This window comes from Xyrauchen texanus, chromosome 12, assembly GCF_025860055.1.
Source record: "Xyrauchen texanus isolate HMW12.3.18 chromosome 12, RBS_HiC_50CHRs, whole genome shotgun sequence".
NCBI lineage: Eukaryota > Metazoa > Chordata > Actinopteri > Cypriniformes > Catostomidae > Xyrauchen > Xyrauchen texanus.
Window position 1 is genome coordinate 7,447,372 of NC_068287.1, and position 20,693 is coordinate 7,468,064.

Consider the following 20,693-nt stretch of genomic DNA (forward strand, 5'->3'; position numbering starts at 1 on the left):
GTGAATCAGCATGCCGTTTTCTTCCTGCTCAGTAACTGTCAGTAACAGTTAGGGCTGGGCGATATGGCCAAAATTGTTATCACGATAATCTTTTCATATTGTTCAATATCGATATTTATCACGTTATACATTTACACATTGCACTTTCTTTTTTTAATTTCAAAGTTGACAGTCAAAATAGTCTCTACAAAACTGCACAGGGGGTCCAGAGACAGCCAAAGCAGTTGAGTCTGTGGGATCTTTTACCAATTTAACATTTTATTTTAATTTGAAAATGAATGTTAAAAGATCATCTGTTTGTTCTGAAACATAGTGACAGCAGTCCAGTATTTGTTGGAATATTTTTAAAATGAATTATTTTTTATATTTCTTTAGATTCAGATAGAAGCCCCATACTTGGGAGTGATGCTGAGTGCTGCTGAATGTGGGTTCAAGGTTGTCCCGAGAGAAAATTTAGAAAATGATTTTTAAAAGACATTTGCATATTTTCATTAAAGTGAGAGACTAGTCTACCAACTAGTCATTTGAGTCTTTCCTTATCCATTCCAGACATCTAATTAATTTTCACAAAATTAGAACAGAAATCAATTTGTTTATTATTAAAGGCTCGTAACATGCTGATGAATAAAGATGCATTTAGAAGGGAAAAACGTTATGGTCTAAAAGGTGCTTTGAAACCACATTAACTCACGTTGGAAAAGAGGCAAAGTGTGCAGAGCGGGACAGGGCAGATATGATGCATGTTTGTTGCTAGAGAACAATATTCAAGATTACAGTGCAGAAAGATTAGAGCTGTTGTCCACATCACTGTTGTTCTGTCACGCTCTTCACTAGAGATGATGACAGGGCGCAACCGTTGTCATGAAGTCTTGCGGTGCGGATGGAATCAATCGACATAACCTAATTGTTAGCAAGGAAGCTAGCATTAGCAAGTTCATCCAGTCTGACCCTACGTTACCACTGGCGCGTTGTGAGTGTAGCTGAGAGCGTTTTCAATTAATTCCTATGAAAGCTGAGCATCATGCTCGCAAGGTGGATTGGCAGCGGTGGGGAGCAAGCTCTCTCCTAGCGCTTTGAGCGCCTTTGAGCGGATTTCGGACAAGCCAAACTGCTTGTGTTTTAGCGCAGTAAATATCCTCAAAAGCTTATTGTGGATTTTCTTTATCGTGATATATATCGATATTGTTTTATCGCCCAGCCCTAATACCACACTGACATAGTGATTGATGTATGTCATCATGAAACAGAGACTCTCCCCTCCAAATCCAATTGGTCAAAGGAGATGCATTTCAGTGACCAGATGTAAACAGCGATGTGTCTCACCTGATCACATGAGATTCAATCACCTGAGACACATCGTTATGCCAGATGGAAACAGGGTCTTAGAGGGAAAAATGGAACCTCCATTTTGATCGCTCGTCACTGACTTTGTGAACATGAATATTTTCTGGTTTCAACGTGAGACAAGAACCAGGGTCTCCCACACGATTGATGCAACATGCTTTCGATTGCGCCACAGGAGAAGGTAAACATGCTTGAACTGATTCAGAAATGCCTGATGGGAGATAGTGCTTGACAGTAACTGACAAGTGACAAGTGCCATAATGGGTCGGATTTAGGATACTGGTACATTCGGAAGCAACATTCTGACTTCCTGTGTGGTCGTTTTTTGCAATACCTGCTGAACACATTCATTCCTCATTAGACGAGAGAGGCAGCGCTCCAGGGTGTACATTCCCTCAAGCTGACATCATCTATACTATTCTTGTATGCTTATTTTCCCCCACATTCAAGTTCAGAGTGTTATGTCGCAGCCTGGACAATAGCTGGCACACTCAGAGCAGGATGAATTCCAAAATTATATATGTGTAACACTATTAAGCTCCAGTTCAAGGCAACTGTGACGCAAAATGTCACACCGTACAGTGTCCTGAAGCAATATAGACCAATTTTCCCCATGTACTACCAGGTTCTGCTCCTGCATTCCTGAGTGGAAAAGAAAAAACGTACCAGAAACCCCTGCTGTAGTCACACACAGCGCGGGGCGCATACGGTGGGGCTTAGGCATTAATCGGCAGTATTATGGAGCTCCACTCTGGGGTCGTATTAAGAGCTGTGTAGTAACTTTCCATTCCTGAACACAGCCAAAAATAAATCTGAATACACAATAAAGGCTGTTTTTGTATGTACACTATCAGTTAAAAGCATACTCATTCTTTATTATTATAATTTTCCACATTTTAGTCATCAATACTATAAAATAACACAAACATAAATTCAGTCAAGTGTGAATTGCCCTCACACTACTGTTGACTGGTAGTGTAAGCTATATTCTGGCCTCAGGCATGACTGTAGCTTTCCTCTTAGCGCATATCATCTGTGTCCGGAAGATAAAGTCTGAATACTCATTCAGAGGGAGAAAATAAATGCAGTAATCTCAAAGCTTATCTGTCACACACTAAATATTGCGTCTGTGTGTCTGATGGACACAACAATGATGAGATTAGCCATCCAGAAAAAAAATAAACAGGGTGAGGGCAAATACACAACATAAATAGGACATTTTCAACCAATTTTATGCTTGAATGCTGAATTACTAGACAGAATAGATGTGGAGGTCAGTGATTAAAGGTTCGTCCATTTTTCTAAATTTCTAAGAAAACCTCAAAATCATTCCATTTTTGAGAGTGGTTTTGTCAATAAATCTATGATCGATGTAGAGTGATCCTGGACAACATATAACATTTTTAAGATATTTTTGAATATATAATTAAGCAACATTGCAAATATCACAATGATTGAATGAACTAGCCATGTCATCAGTCCCCTTCTGTCGAGTTTCGGACAAGTGGCATCAGACATTTTTGCATCGGTTCAAGCATGTTTAACTTCTCCTGTGACGCAACCAATAGCGCGTTGTGTCTGCAGAGTCAAAGACCTGGCTTCTCATCCCACGTTGAAACCAGGAATTAATCACATTCGCATAATCAGTGATTATGATTAAACCACGATTCGGAGCTTTCATTCTCCATCTAAGATTAGATTTTTACTCTACTGATGGTTAGATTTAGGGTTGATGGAAGTTAATAAAATATGCATTCCTCCTCACTGTACATAATTAAAAAACAACTCACTTTTGACACCCCTCTGTGGGCATTTCACCCAGAAAAGGGAGCTCATATGTGTCCACATGTCCAAAAACACTTCCCGCTTTGGCCACTGAGGCAGTGCTTCGAATTTCGGTAAGCACAGGCTGAGTTTAGTTCAAGAACTGTCAACCTACTTTTGCCAAATTCACTGTGAGCCTGTCTGCCTTTCACATTTTTCTTTAGCGAGGCAATTAAACATTTAGCAAACAAGCGGCAGACTCGACAGGCAACTGCCATACAGAGACAGAATTTCACAGTCTGTCTAAAAGAGTTTTAGCACGTTCACTTCAACACGTTCACTGTGACTCTGATGTAGAGTGCCGTCATTACAAACTGAAAAACCACCACCTCTTCATTGAGATCCATCCAAATGTGTGTCATCTGTTGTAAATGATCACAACCACATTGGTACTGCACAGTAATTGAAATGAAAGTACTGTAGACAGTAAAAAATTAGTAAATGAGAGTAAGTGCCGATGGGGAACTTGATGAGCATCTGCTGCATGATCCAAGGTGCTGGAGGTCTGTAAATAACTTTATTACAACACAAGAAACCCTGAAAGAGAGCTGAGGTGGGCTAAGATCAGTTTGAACAGAGCTGTCATGACTTATTCACTGGGATCATGTGTCTGATAAGGACTGGTATTCTTGTCTAGACATCACTCTAAAAAGTTGGACTAAGTATTAAATCTCTATTTTCCAAGAATGGTAAATTAATTTGTCAAAGCAGACAGTTTTACTATGGAAAAGTAATGGGCATCAGGAAGAGAGGAGGAAACAGAGCCAATATGAAGAGAAGCCAGACTGGTTGAGTTAATCTCACAAAGTTCAAATGAATCAAGACAGATGTCCATGCTGGGGTCACTCTCAAATCCAAGTTGTTGCTTGGTGTCTTTTTTTCATGGTTTTTCTTAAGGTGTAGAACTTCTTATTTTTTTGATGTTAAGATATCCCCAACTAAAAATGCAGAGACAAATATAAGCTATTCGTAAGTTGATTTCATCAAAAGGTGTAACCGTTGTGGCTCAGTGACGCTATTGCAACATTGACTCAACCAATGTTGTAAGTTTAGGGCAGAACTTCCTGTTTATTCAACCAGTGGAAATTGTGGGGAGTATTCCATAAATCTGTTTGAAAACAATAATTTATTTTGCAATTCCATTAAGTGACACTAAAGGGGCTTCCAAATAACTTGCGCCAGCATAGCGAATAAGTTGAGCTCCATGGAGTGTAGCGTCACCGGCACTTGGCGCTAGCCTAGAACGGTGCATTCAAACCAAACGTGAGTCAGATGGAAGCCCCTAATGGTGCAGAAATGACACACTTCAGCTTTAACCTTGGCTTGAATAACATGTATTGCGCTTGTAATTTTAAGGACGCAGCATTTAGGGAAATGGATATCATAGAGGATTACACCATGGATTTAGCAACATTATCATACACACAAAAAATTATTGAATAGTTCTAACCCATCCTCTGACATCCAGCTGTTGTGAGGGTGGAAATAAAAAGAGGTCAGGGAGCAAAAATCTGCCCAGCAAAATTCCAGAGTCAGCAGCAGGCCTACACCCGATGTTCTCCTGACTCAAAGAACTTTCCAGAGCCTTCATCTAGACATGAACATGGAGATCAAAAATAGGTAATGAGAACAGGACATGAATAAGAAGTGAGCTTTGGGGGTCTCTCCTTTAATACCTTTTAATCTGTCTGGGCACCATCTGGGTCATGATTTACAAGCGTCTGAATTGGGGTGAAAGCAAACCTGCGATGGCAGATGTCAAAGAGTAATGGGTGCAATTAATGCATTCATTATCACTGGATGCAATAGAGGGTGTTGTTTGTTGCATTGCGCGTCATGGCAATTCACAGCCTTCAGCAAGTGTATGACACACAAGTTGATGAATTAGTGAAGCTGCGAGTTTGAACAAAAGATAGTGGGTAATCGGACAGGCTCTGGTGCAGCCTCTCAGGGACTCAGACAAAGGGGCTGGGACGGAGGTGTGGAGGCATGCAGAGTAGGCTAGTCAGCTGGCCAGGCCTTCTCCAGCCTGAAGGATGAGGGCCACAAAAGCCTGCCGTGTGCTAATGACTGTATGAAAGTGTTTATGACCCTAAGCACAATAAAGATGCCATTATGGAGCAATTACTCAGCCAGCTTGTCGCTCGCACAATGGCTCAGGTGTTGATTCTGGGTTGAAAAGACAAAAGAGGAGGTTATACCCGAGATCGCCATGTGACCCTGTCCTGCCTTGAAGTGGGTGCATTATCTGTGTGTATTTACACACACTTGGGAAAGAAAATGGTGGTGCTAGGTTATCATATTTGAACTCTTGCTGGCCTTGGAAATCAAACCCTAAAGCTTGAGTCCAAGCTCGAACCTGTTTTCCCTAAAAAAAAAACACTGGTCAATTGTTAAATGAGATATCTTGGTGACCAGGTGTTCAAACAATTACGTTTGTATTTCCTTAAAGAAACAACAGTGCTTGAAGGGCAGTAAAAGAATCGTGTTCAAGTTTTAAATACGTTAGGTTTTAAGATTTGGTTCTGAGTAACTTAAAAGTTGATTCACAGCTGCTTTGCCTCTGTCATGACTCTCATCAAGCATCTTGTTTTCCGATGGCTGTTATCACTATGCAGTTACTGAGTACAATAGTTTGGATACGGAATAAAATCCTATTAATTTTTCCACAGTGGATTTGTTTATTAACAATAACTTCTAAACCTTTAAATACAAACCTACTGTTAGCTCCAAGGTTGTTAATCAATGGTATATGCTTCTACTGAAGCAATCAGTCTCAATGATTTCAATGTAATTTCTTAGAAATTGTGTTTAGTTGCGGAGTTGCTGGTGAAGAACTACCACCAATCAGAACCACCAAAGAAAAATCCACCAATCAGAGAATAGTGGCAAAGAGAACAAACCGCTTCAAAAGAGCTCTGCAACATCTTCCCAATCCCCTTACGCTATTGAGTCAGTCTTCACACACTCTCAAATTTCTTATATATTTGTACATATCTAATTGTTTTGCAATAAAATTAAAATATATTGTTTCTATACTTATAACCAACAAATTTAAATCAAATGTTTTAATTTTTACATCGTTTTTAATTTGATTAGGTCATTCGCAATGATTCATGGGATTGTAGTTAATTCCTTCATTAAAGGCATCTAGCCCACGGTCTTTTTGTCTGATTTTCGAATCATTTTTCCTATGCATATCGGACCTGGTTGGTTTGATTCATGGCTTAAAAGTCTTTTATTAAGTACTTTATGAAATCCCTCTGGAAAACATTTATGGTAAAAATACTTTTGGAACCAACACATCTGAAAAAGTAGGTGGGCACTGTTGCGCCTAGGGTACCTAGGGTAACTTATCACAATTCAGTATGCACATATATGTAAAAAAGCAGTCCAGTTGGAATTTGTATGCAAATAATTAATTGGAATGATGTCAAAGTTTTCGGATACATTTTGAATGCTGAACATTCTATCAATGTAAGTCAATGGGAGATTTATTCACCTTTTTCCTGGGTGTCTTACTGGGGAAACAAATGTGGGTGGGACTTCCGCCGGAAGCCTTTCTACAGCATTCCCTAGCTCTGGCTGCAGTCATTTTAGACATTGTTTACAGCTGGTAATAAGATGCTGGTAATTTCGGATGATCCGATCGCAAACGGTCAGTGCTAAATATAGTTGTAAATGGGGAGCAAATGGTTTAGTGATTGGATCACAAAAAACACACACAGTGATGGTCAAAAATCACATTGCATTTGAGGTTTAAAATGCTGTCCTGATGCATCCAGAATGGCAGCGAAGCACCACCTCTCGTCAGTCAATCACCTGCTGAACAAAAGTTTAAACTTGTGGATTTAAAAGGAAAAAGCTTGAAAAAGCGATTACATACAAGGACGAGAACTTCATGGCTCTTCCTCAGTGTATCTGTCTGATTTGAACATGCAGGGTGATAAGTACAAGCACACACATCTGAAGCTGAACTAACACAGGTACTCCGCTGAAACAAACAATAATTTTGCTCAAAATGTTGTGTTTGTGCTTCGATGAAATCTCAACTGAGAAACAGTGTGCCGGTTTTGTTCTCACTTTCTTTGTCTTTATGACTTTTTTGCATTTTATTAGCGTTCAGTAACAAACTGACATAGTTATTGATGTATGTCCTCATGAAATCATACACACTATCCTCAAAATCCCAGCAACACAACGAGAGCATGAATGGACATACACCACAATAAAAGCTGTTTACTTGACAATGGATGTAACACCAATATTTCACGCTAAGCATCACGGGACATAGGACAAAGTTGGATACATTTGAATCTTAAATTTATGAAAAACTAAAAGTTTTGAAGAATATTAATACAGTGCTGTCATGGAAGCTTTTTGAGAAGCCGGCTTGATTTCATTGACTCTTTCTCAGCCAGCACAGTCAAAAATACAGCCAACACACTAAAACTACAAACACCGTTCCAATAAGAGAGTACAAACTTCAAAAGACAAACTCTCCTGTGTTCTAATGGATAACTACTACTAGCACCTCCACCTACATGTTAAAAGGTCACCTGAAAGGTAAAAGGTATATATATATGGTTATGTTAATTCCAGGTGTGAATGCATGGGAGTATTATCCATCCAGTGCAGCTATCTTTTCATGATGTGCAGATAAAAATGGAAGTGCAGTAAATAAAGAAAAAAAGACCAAAAATGACATTGATAAAAATTAGTTCTGGCTCTAGAATCTGACAGGATGAGGAGCTTTTGAAGTTCTTGTAAAATAGCAGATATACACACTTGTGACTGCACATTAAAGGGCTATTTCAACCAAAATTGAAAATTCTCTCATGATTTACTCACCTTATGTCATCCCAGATGTGTATGACTTTCTTTCTTCAGCAGAACACAAATAAAGATTTTTAGAAGAATTTTTGGCAATACAATGCAAGTGAATGGGTGCCAACATTTTGAAGCTCCAAAAATCACATAATAAGACTTTAGTGGTTAAATCCATGCCTTCAGAAGCTATTTGATATGTGTGAGTGAGAAACAGATCAATATTTTAGTCCATTTTTACAATAAATTCTCCTCCTTAATCAGTCACTCTCCACTTTAACTTTCACCTCACATTAAACTAGTTATCTTGTTAAACCGTACTTATCCTTGGCTGAATTAACAGTTTAGCTTTCTTGTTTTTTGTTTTTTTTCTCTTCACATTAATGTTATAGCCTCTGCCCCTGCCGACCCTGGAATGAGGAGACCAGAAGGCTCAGAAGATGAGTCTTTGAGTCTGTAAAAAATGTCAACAAACTGAAAAAAAAAAAAAAAAGTTTTTTGAGGTAATGTGTATCGAAACAAGTATCGTTTAGGAACCGGTATCGAAGTCAAGTTATCCGTATCGACATTTTAAAATAGAAAAATCATGGTGAAATACAGTCTTACTGCTTTAAAAACCGTCTTTATAAATTAGAAAAGACCCCATCCCTCTCCAAAAGTCTGTCAGTTTGGGAGGTCTTATGGAGTGGGGCCTCTCTTCCCCTTTACATACTCCCACTGGACCACATCACAGATAACACAAACTCTTCATACTGGAGTGGAGTGAGTGGATAATGCAGTACAGCCTGTACCCACCATTAAGAGATAAAAGTAGAGTAAAAGGCAAAGACAGAGTCTATCAGGTTGGCAAGGTGTTTCAAAGACCAATCATGTACCTCTTGTCGAACATGAACCGGGACAACAGATAAACTTCCAGAAAGGACTAATTGGTGACAATGGGAAAATAGGAATGAATGGAGCTCACCTTTCACAGAGTTCATTCACGTTGGATCATTAAAAAGGTACCGTAGCATAACAATAGTTGCAATTTATCAATGTTGACCTGACAAGTGGGTCCCAAACTTTGACCCTAAAACTAGCTCTTATCCTTGGGTAAAACCTAAAAAATTTAAAGTAAATAAATGGGCTTTATGTGATAAGGTCTATGATCACCACATATCTGCCCAGAATCTACACCCACACAATTCCATAGAAAGCACAGCAGATTTCCACAGAATTCAAAAGGCGTCATTTACAAAATTGTGTGTTTATTAAATATTATGCTTATTTTAATTGCGCTTTCAACTAAAAAGACTTCTTTTATACTACTTTTACAGTACTTTTTTAGGAGATTTACAGCTGTGGTCAAATTTTTCTCTCCCGATCAAGTTCCAATACCTGAACTCTCGGACGATACAAACTGATTTTGTCCCACTGAAATGCAAATTTGACAGTAACTGTAAAACTGTGGCAGGGCGCACTTTAAAAATAAATATCGGTGATCGTATCGTATTGGCTGATTTCAGTGTTAAAATAATGGTAATCGTATCGCACTCAAATTTCCTGATCGGTGCACTGCTACATCCTGTTGGCTGTATTACCTTATTAACAATTAATAGTAGACAAAAAGCAGAAAAAACACCCTTGCCAAATACTGAAAAAGCTTATATTCATGTTACTTTGCTGCATAGGCTCAAAAACTTCAATCCAAGGAAAGAGAATGCTCGCACACAAATGTCCTTAAACATTTTTTTATTAAGAGGCCAAATTTATGCCATTATGGCCTCTTAATAAAATTCCATTCTCTGAAATGTGAAAATGCCTTCACTTTCCTTTGAATTTTTAGCAACTAAAAAGCTTTAGTAGACATTTAATTTGGAAATTGGTCAACAACACTTCCAGCTTTGGCCACTGGGGCAGTGGTTTGAATTTTGGCGAGCACAGAATGATTTCAGCAGCTGGATTTTCAACCTCCAGTTGCAGAATTCCCAGTGTGTGAAGCAACAGTCTGAAGTGAATCTTTCTGAGGTGAATTATGCATTTTGTAATAATTTTTAGGTGAACTAAACGAAGCCTGTTAACCCAATAAGTATAGACTTTACTCACTGCTTCTGCTGGCTTTGACCTTGGTCAACAGTTTCTGTGTCGTGGCTAGATCTCCATTCTTGACCGCTTGCAGAAGATCCTGCTCTTTTCCCATATTCTCCTACCAGCCAGAACTCCACCAGTGTTCCACAAGAGTCCTACTCCTCCCTTACAACTCCATACAGTGACGAGACTGCCACATGAACCTATCCCAGTATTCTCTCTTCTGGTATAACGTACTTCAGTCAGTGTAACTGACAATCAGATGACTGTAGGAACCACAAGATACCAGATATCCGTATCTCTCCAACAATCGTCATCAAAATAACAGACCATCGACTTCAGTATTCTGTCCGGTTATGGATGTAGAAGGCCAGGGAAATGGAAAATCTATTTTGTCCAAAGAATTGCCTTTCGGTTTTTGGCTCTCAAGTTTCCAGGGCCTTTTCTGGGTAGTTGGTTTGGGTCGCGTGGAGCTCAGTTTCTGGGAACACAGAGCATCGTGGCTCTGTTGATGCTGTGGTTTAGAAGGTTGGGAAGAATGGAGCGGAACTGCTTGGTCCAGCAGACCAGAACCTGAAAAAGGAGTCTGAAAAAAAAATAAAAAACAGTACTGTTAACACATTAGCCACGTACAGAGCAAATAAATACATCCTTTCATTCAGAAAGAGCAAAATAATTCCTTCTAAGCGAAAGGAAACGGGTGGATTTTGTTGCCAAAGTCTTGTATTTATTTCACTACATAGTAGATGTTTTAATGTTCAACTAGATTTTTACATTTGCTGAAGAATGCAAAACTGGCCACCATGGTTGATAGGGCATTGCTTGTCAGTTGATAAGGTGTTCTGCATGTTTCTATGTGGTTGTTCTAGGTGGTTGAGTGCTGGCTCAAAACAAAAGAGCTATTATATTTTGGTCCCTACATTTGGCTTGGGTTCATCCAAACTCTACGCAAGCTCAATTTTACAAATCTTTGTGTACCAAATTATGTGTACATGTTGCATTCTCTGCAGTGCCATAAGGGGTGCTATAGGGGGAATTTGCATAAACTGACATCTACAGTCTGTTTTCTCTTTCAGGACTCCTGACATAGTGGAGCACCACATGATCACATGAGAAATCGACATGTGGCTTCCGAATGTTTATGTACATTAAAATAAACCCAGAAGTTGTATTTTTGCTCTAAAATTAAAATTTTACTCCACTGACGTTTAGATTTTGGGTTTTGGCATAGGGATTAATAAAATATGCATTCCTGTTGACGGTATTGCATCATTTACAACGGAAAATACTATTCACTTTTGGTGCCACTATGTGGACATTTCACACAGAGACTATGGTAAACAACACTTCCAGCTACGGCCACTGGGGCAGAGGTTAAAATTTCAGTAACCCCAGACCGATTTAAAGGCAGTTGTTGGGTCTTTAGTTTTTATGGGGCATACAGTCTTAATTTCGGCTAAAATAATACGGCACACAGTTGGCCACCCGTATGAAGGATTTTTACAGCCACAGTAAGCAGGACACATGTTAAGAATGTACAACGGGACCACACACTTGCAATGCACTGGCCAAGCATTCGAGTCTACTTTGCATACACCGACCAGCCACAACATTAAAACCACCTACCTAATATTGTGTAGGTCCCCCTCGTGCCGCCAAAACAGCGCCAACCCGCATCTCAGAGTAGCATTCTGAGATTATATTCTTCTCACCACAATTGTACAGATCGGTTATCTGAGTTACTGTAGACTTTGTCAGTTCAAACCAGTCTGGCCATTCTCTGTTGAACTCTCTCATCAACAAGCCATTTCAAGAGTATCAATTCATGTTCACATCAACCATCAGAATGGGGAAAAATGTTATCTCAGTGATTTGGACCGTGACATGATTGTTGGTGTCTGATGGGCTATGGTTTGAGTATTTTTGTAACTGCTGATCTCCTGGGATTTTCACACACAACAGTCTCTAGAATTTACTCAAATGGTGCCAAAAACAAAAAACATCCAGTGATTGGCAGTTCTGTGGACAGACATGCCTTGTTGATGAGAGAGTTCAACAGAGAATGGTCAGACTGGTTTGAACTGACAAAGTCTACAGTAACTCAGATAACCACTCTTTTCAATTGTATTGAGAAGATTAGCATCTCAGAATGGCATTCTGAGATGCGGGTTGGCGCAGTTTTGGCAGCACGAGGGGGACCTACACAATATTAGGCAGGTGGCTTTAATGTTGTGGCTGATCGGTGTATATGTTTCTGGCCTTAGTGTTAGGAGTTTGTTTCAATCCCTCACCAGACATATGAGCACTAGCAATAGTGATGCTTTCCTTAGCTGTGAACCATTAAAAGAACAGTTGAAGTCAGAAGTTTACATACATACACTTAAGTTTGAAGTCATTAAAACTCATTTTTTAACCACACCAAATATTTTATATTAGCAAACTAAAGTTTGGCAAGTCATTTTAGGACAGTGATTCTCAACTGGTTTTGCTTCGGGACCCAGATTTTACATTGGAAGTCAAGTAGCGACCCACTATAGTAAAAACATATTAATGTATCCTGGGTCACATTTCCTTTTATGTTGCATAGTCTTGTTCATGGTTTTCAAGTATAAGGGCATGCATCAAGTGACATTATTTTTGTTCTTGATGCCAATATAGGTTATGAGCCCATTATTATCCTTTTTGTTTCCTAATTCCAAACATTGTTCAAATAGCTGGTCTTAAATAATAGTAATAATAATAATAAATTATAGTAGCCTATTGAAAAATACAAGCTGAAACACATCTTGAAACTTCAACTACAGCTGCCACTGTTGATATAAAAATTAGGTCTAATAGATTCTACCTTTAGATTATTTCATATGAAACTATAACATTTTGTCAATATATAACAGTTACTTTTACTCATGTAAAATTGTGAAACTTTGTAAAGGTGATGTGTAATGGTTTTATTAGATTTTTTAAAGCATAACACAGTGTTGCTCCTTTCCCCATCAGTGCTGTTTGGCATGTCTGGGCTGCCTGTTTGATGGGTTTGACTTGAAATCCTCTGTGATGCTTTAAACTAGAAAAGAGACATTATCGGTATCATTATCGAATTAGCTTCTGATAGGCTAATTGGCTAATTTGAGTCAATTGGTGGTGTACCTGTGGTTGTAAGGCTTGCCTTCAAACTCATTGCCTCTTTGCTTGACATCAGTGGAAAATCAAAAGAAATCAGCCAGGACCTCAGAATAAAGATTGTGGACCACCACAAGTCTAGTTCATACTTGGGAACAATTTCCAAATGCCTGAAGGTACCACGTTCATCTGTACAAACAATAGTACGTAAGTATAAACACCATGGGACAACGCAGCCATCATACCGCTCAGGAAGGAGATGCATTCTATCTTCTAGAAATGAATGTAGTTTGGTGCGAAAAGTGCAAATCAATCCCAGAACAACAGCAAAGGACCTTGTGAAGATGCTGGAGGAAACAGGTAGACAAGTATCTATATCCACAGTAAAACTGAGTTCTATATCGACATAACCTGAAAGGCTGCTCAGCAATGAAGAAGCCACTGCTCCAAAACAAAGATCTTACTTTTTGGAGAAATTTCCTCTGGTCTGATGAATATTTTTAAAAGCTTTTTGGCCATAATGACCTTCGTTATGTTTGGAGGAGAAAGGGTCAGGCTTGCAAGCCGAAGAACACCATCCCAACCGTGAAGCATGTGGGTGGCAGCATCATGTTGTGGGGGTGCTATGCAGCAGGAGGGACTGGTGAACTTCACAAAATAGATGGTATCATGAGGAAGGAAAATTATGCAGATATATTGAAGCAACATCTCAAGACATCAACCAGGAAGTTAAAGCTCGGTTGCAAATGGGTCTTCCAAATGGACAGTGCATACCTCCAAAGTTGTGGCAAAATGGCTTAAGGACAACAAAGTCAAGGTATTGGAGTGGCCATCACAAAGCTCTGACCTCAATCTGATGTGTGCAAAACTGAAAAAGTGTGAGCAAGCAAGGAGGCCCACAAACCTGACTATGTTCTGTCTGGAGGAATGGGCCAAAATTCCAGAAACTTATTGTGAAAAGCTTGTGAAAGGCTTCCCGAAACATTTTAGTTAAACAATTTAAAGGCAATTCTACCAAATACTAACAAAGTGTATGTAAACTTCTGACCCTCTGGGAATGTGATGAAAGAAATAAAAGCTGAAATAAAGCATTCTCTCTACTATTGTCCTGACATTTCACATTCTTAAAATAAAGTCGTGATCCTAACTGACCTAAGACAGAGAATGTTTTCTATGATTAAATGTCAGGAACTGTGGAAAAACTGAGTTTAAATGTATTTGCTAAGGTGTATGTAAACTTCTGACTTCAACTGTAGAAGTGAAAAGAAACAGCTAAAAGCAGCCAAATGAAACACGGCATGCCATCAAGACATTTTTAGCTGACAACTCAAGCGTACTTGCTGTCCAAGCAAAAAAATCACAGGCTTAACAGTATGCCAAAAATCATACAGCAACTGAAACGCTGGTCCTAAAATGTGTGGTTTGTAAAATTCCTCAGGAGGAGACCGTTTAGGAGAAAGAAAACAACAATAACCATATCCAATGTAGCACATGGCAACTCCACATTCAGCGGTCAGGCTGCCCAATGGCTCGGTCACAGCGTTAGCATTAAATGAGCATAATCAGTCCTCCGTTATATAAGCCTGCATGGTCTTGCCTTCTCTACACACCCAAAAAAGACAGTGAGGGAGTAGGCAAAGCTGTCATTCCCAATAGCTATGTTAACGTCCTCCTTTGGTTTCCCTCAGGGCCAATAGTCAGGCTTTTCATGCGGTTTCGCTTTGTTGCTAAACCTCTGACAATGTGTGATTTGTTTTTTTTTAGGCAGGGTGGAGAGCTGTTACGATACAGCTATAGCATTTTGATTAAAATGTATGATCATTTTTACAGATCCTGGGCCGAGAATGTTTAATAATGACTGTTTTAGAGGATTCAAAACTCTAATGTGCATCCATTGACATGTGATCATTGTTACATAATGACTCTGCTCTGCAGTAAACTACTTGTTGTTTTTATCCAAAGCATCTTACAGTGCACTTATTACAAGTTCAGTTGTCCTGGAGTAACCTGAGGTTAAAGGGATAGTTCTCCCAAAAATGATTACTATAATTATCCAGTTTCACTTTCACTTCCACATTCTTCTTTTGTTTTAGCTAAACACATTATTTGTGCATCTCGCCACCTACTGGGCAGGGAGAATATATAGTAAAAATGTACTTAAAGATTGATCTGTTTCTCACCCATGCCTATCATATTGCTTCTGAAGACATGGAGTCATGTTGATTACTTTTATACTGCCTTTATGTGCTTTTTGGAGCTTCACAGTTTCTGTACCCATTCAGTTGCATTGAATGGAACTACAGAGCTGAAATTTTCTTCTAAAAATCTTCATTTGTATTCCGCAGAAAAAAGTAAGTCAAACAAATCTCGGATGGCATGAGGGTGAGTAAATGATGAGATAATTTTGGGGAGAACTATCACTTTAATATTTGTATTTTTGTACTTTATTGCTCAATTGAATAACAACATTAATCTTTTCATAAGCAAAACGGTCAAGTGCTCATTTCACAATGACTTGACAGAACCTATATGGTTTTATTGACCACATTTAGCCATGTAGCATCATTAATAATAGAAAAAAAAAGCAGCAGAGAAACAATGGTGACAGTCCATGGATCAACTTTGGCAAGGTTTGAACCAACAGCCTAAGGTTACCAGCCTAGATATTTAAACATAACACCACTGCTGAGCACGTAGGCATCACATGTGAGCAGAAATAAACAAACAAGTGAGATAACACATTTCTGTACCATCATAAAACAGACTACAAATCAACCAAGGTAAAGATAGTTTGTGGTTTGAAATTCAGACTTTGATTGGCTATAAACCGGCTATGCGCTATCGTAGACGTAAATAATGTTGCATGTGATTTTTCATGGTTTGTTAATTCAGATGACGACATGCTCCTCTCTGCAATCAGTCATTTAAATTTGATGACATTTTCTAATGCAAATAGCTCCAAAGGTTGAACACCTGGAAGACTGAAACCACTCTCATCTTGACCAGTCGGATTTGTGAATGTGTTTTCCTGTCAACCCTTCTTAATTCCATGAGTCGGGATGGTGACAGATAAGCACTCTTCACTTTTCTCTCGTCACTTTCACTATTCCACAAAACAGGCAGTCTGTGTTCATGCAAATATACTTGTTTTAAAAAGAACTTGATCAGAAACTTTCACAATCACATTTGGTCACGTTTGATTGCATCTTACTGCTCTACCCACATTGCCTTGAGTAATCATAGGAAATCAGCTTATAATTCTAAAAACTTTCACAGATTGATTTTACTCAGTTTGATAGCTTTGGTTTGTTGTTGACATAAAATTTTGATATGGATATCAACTAGCTAGTCATTTTGTTTAACCCTTGTGTTCGGGTCATTTCTGACCATTTTGATTTAGTTTCCTTCACCTCAGTGGACCAAGGCTTGGTTACTTTCCTTTCATTTGCCATCAGAACACACAAAGCTATTGGTTTAGGCTGCGTGACAAAAACAATTATAGTGTTCCAGGTCATTTTTGACCCACCATAGAAAGGAATGGGAAAGACTAAAACACAGAGCAATTACAACATTGAGCCTATAACACAGATTTTTCAGGTAAACTGTTGACTCAAGGAATCAAAAAAGGGTTAATTTACAAAAAAAATCACAAATCAGGATGGTCTATTTAAGCCTAGTGTGACCCGTCTAGTTGGTCATTTTGTAGAAATGTAAGAAGTGTATTGGTTTTATGGCATAGCATTTTTTTTACTATGTCAATATGTATTAACACATCAAACTGAGTAAATTCAATCTGAGAAAGTTTTCACAAATCCAGTTGTGTGTGAAAATAATGTTTTTCCATAATAATTATCATGTGTTTCAAGAATGTGACCTCTTAAAGACTAAAATACAGATTGTTCAGATAAACTGTTGACTCAAGCACTAAAAAAAGGTTAAGAGACAAAAACTGGTTTGTGAAAAAAATTCACAAACCATGAAGGTCGATTTGAGCCTACTGTGACCATCTAGTTTGTCAGTTTTTAGTTTTAGGCCTTTTAATGGCGTATATCCTTAATTTTTCACGATACAATATGCATGAAGCCAGCAAAATGACTACAATCAATCTGTGAATGTTTTCACAAATCCAGTTTTGTGTGAAACTAGTGTTTTTCTATCATAATTATCATGTGTTTCAAGAATGTGACCTCTTAAAGCCTATAACACTGATTTTTCAGGTAAACTGTTGACTCCAGAAATAAAAAAAAAAATGGTTAAGAGACAAAAACTGATTTGTGAAAAAAACCCACAAATGATCAACATATTTTTGAGCCTACTGTGACCTGTGAGACAGTTTTTAGAATTATAAACTGATTTCCTATGATTACTCAAGGCAATGTGGGTAGAGCAGTAAGACGCAATCAAACATGACCAAATGTGATTGTGAAAGTTTCTGATCAAGTTCTTTTTAAAACAAGTATATTTGCATGAACACAGACTGCCTGTTTTGTGGAATAGTGAAAGTGACGAGTGAAAAGTGAAGAGTGCTTATTTGTCACCATCCCGACTCATGACTTAAGAAGGGTTGACAGGAAAACACATTCACAAATCAGACTGGTCAAGATGAGAGTGGTTTCAGTCTTGTAGGTGTTCAACTTTTGGAGCTATTTGCATTAGAATATGAAGAGTCGTAAAATGTAAACGACCGATTGCAGAGCGGACCATGATGTCATCTGAAGTCACAAATCATGTAAAATCACATGCGACATTATTTACATTTCTACGACTGCGCAGAGCTGCTTTATAGCCAATCAAAGTCTGAATTTATTTACCGTGAGAGTTAATACTGCTAGTTAGGGTTAAGATACATTTTAACCAGCAGTTTGCAAATAGGTCAGGAGGGTGTTGATATAATTTTATACGAGTTTGGTATACTTATATAATCAAATCTCAAGAGATAAGGTCCTTGCAACAAAAAACATAAAAAAGGTTACCATGGTAACCATTGTTTCCAATGAATACCATAGTTAGATAATAATACTAATAATTATATATGTATGATAATATATATATATATATATATATATATATATATATATATATATATATATATATATATATACACACACACACACACACACACACACACACACACACACACACTATGCTGCACTAAAACATGTAACTTAGCAATAGCTGTAGTTACTGTGATATTTTGGCGGACACTATTGTTAACCTGGTGATTAATCGTACGAGAACTCTAAAGATGGAAAGGATAATTCAGTATATTAGCGATACTTCACTATTAAAACTCAAACCAACTAAAGTCCAGCCCGTTTTCACATCATAGTTAGACTTTAACCCATTATCGATCAACCCAAACAGTACTACTCCTTGAGTTATGAAGATACTCACCATTAAAATAGTTCAAGCACTTCATTTTCGCTGCAGGTTTGTTGTCATAACAGCGGGTCAGGGATCAGTCTCTCTCCAGTCCCGACATATCAACAACAACTCACTCAAAGTCCACTTCAAAGTCAACTCTTAACAGATAAACACGCTTTACTGTTCATGTGAACACCTGACTGTTACCCCCAGTCAGGTTTTTAAAAGTCTCGTCATTCCGCGTCGAGAAACTCCAGACTGACTGAGTTTTGGTAGCGATTAGCATGTGTGTGTTGAGATCTCCAGCAGTAGAGTCTGGCGGCAGAGCAGCGGGTCGCATCGGTCCTCCCAGTGGGAGGGTGCAGCTGCGCCATCCGATCCCGCTGCCACTCACTGGAGCACTTTCACCTCTGCTAAAACATACACACACAATTATACGCATACACACAATTTTAAAATATATATATATTAATAATTACATATTGTATATAATACATGCACATTATTTATATTTTATAAGCAAATTTTATTTATTAATGTTCACATCAACCATCAGAATGGGGAAAAATGTAATCTCAGTGATTTCGGACCATGGCATAATTGTTGTTGTCAGACGCAGCCTGGTCGCAGTCTCGTCCACTTCACGAAACTTGACATAAAACTCGGTGGAACTCTTCTGTTTTAAAATATTCTGTTCTTTTAGAATATTCTTGCTGTTCAAAAGATAATATATTGCACCTCTGCTTTGAAATAGGTGATGAACTATCAGTTAGTAGTAAGGGTTAAAAATGTTTCAGTGTTTTTACATGAAATCTTTGCAGGTAACGTTGTTGCTGTTGATTTTATGATCCTTAATTTTCATTCATAATATAATAGTTTTATGTTGATTTTATGGCCATTAATGTTCGTAATGCTGCTATTGTTTTATGCACTTAACATGAACTTTGTATCTCAGTGTTTTGAATTATAAACTTTGGCCATGCACTGTCATTGCTGTTAGATTTAATGTTTATTTAATTCATGTCAAATTTAATGCACTTTTTAAAAATGACATAAGGAGCTCTTTTTGTGAAGCTCTTTTTGTTATAATAATTTTCTTCCTCTTTGTACTTTTATGTTAAAATGATTATCCAACTCAAATTAGGTTAGATTTCCCTAGAAATGTAATCTATGAGATTACGTTACTGATTGCATTCTTGTCATGTAATTTGTAATCAGTACTTGATTACAATTCTAATCTGCCTGTATATGTATATATATTTTATTTGCATATCAAATGTGTCAACTTTTTTATAAGTGAAAAAAGGAATTGTCATGAATTTCACAGTCATGAAAACATAAAAATGTTGTAGTTAAATCAATATCCTACATGTTCATTAAATCAGGGCATAACAACAAAAATAATTACAATATTACAGTTATATGGTACTCAGCCATGGGGCTGGGGCCCAAACATCCGGGGGGGCAAAAAGATAACTCAAAATTATTTACAAAAATTTATTAAAATACTACTTAAAAACGGACTGTTCCTGAAACTTCTAGATTAATGTGATTAATTATTTAGAGTAAATCTATTACCACTGCTATTTTTTCGGGTGGAAGGGGAAGTGCGGGGAGTTAAAAAGTTAGTTAATTTTTAGTTTAAAAATATGCGCTTCGTGCAGCAACAACTCTTTCAACTCTTGAACAACTCTTTTAGTCAATAATTTTTTCAGTCAAAAATATTATTTGACATCACTGAATCAATCTGAATACATTATGTTGCATTGTTTTATGGGTTAGAAAAAGTTTAAAAAATAATAATAATAAATATATATATATATATATATAAATGTGGACAGTCAAAATAGATTGTGACGTAAAAATTGCATGCCTTTTTTTTCGTGTAAAATGTTATTTCAGTTAATCTAACAAATGTACTTAAAATAAATGAACTGATATAATCAAGTCAAAAATATTATTTAATATTATAACTTCATATAACAATTATTAAAGACTAGTATAATAATCAATCATATTACATTAGGTTATACAACACTAACAAAAGTGCATTGTAATGGCTTTTTTTAAGGTAGGAACTATAACGATTACACATATTCACTTTCTAAAGGTGCGTACACACTGCCAGCGACATCGCGCGCGACAGC

At 37.7% G+C, this 20,693-nt stretch overlaps 1 protein-coding gene across 4 annotated transcripts in view; it reads right to left on the reverse strand.

Annotated features, from left to right (window-relative positions):
* Positions 1–18,872, reverse strand: part of LOC127652542 (caskin-2-like) — an 88,204-nt gene extending 69,332 nt beyond the window's left edge. For all 4 annotated transcript variants that reach the window (XM_052138721.1, XM_052138720.1, XM_052138719.1 and 1 more), the window contains exons 1-2: positions 18,577–18,872; positions 10,081–10,648 (exon numbers count right to left, since the gene is read on the reverse strand). In XM_052138721.1, coding sequence (XP_051994681.1) covers positions 10,081–10,174 — 94 coding nt within the window. In that variant the 5' untranslated portion in view covers positions 10,175–10,648; positions 18,577–18,872. The remainder of the gene's footprint in view (positions 1–10,080; positions 10,649–18,576) is intronic.
* Positions 18,873–20,693: the final 1,821 nt, after the last annotated feature.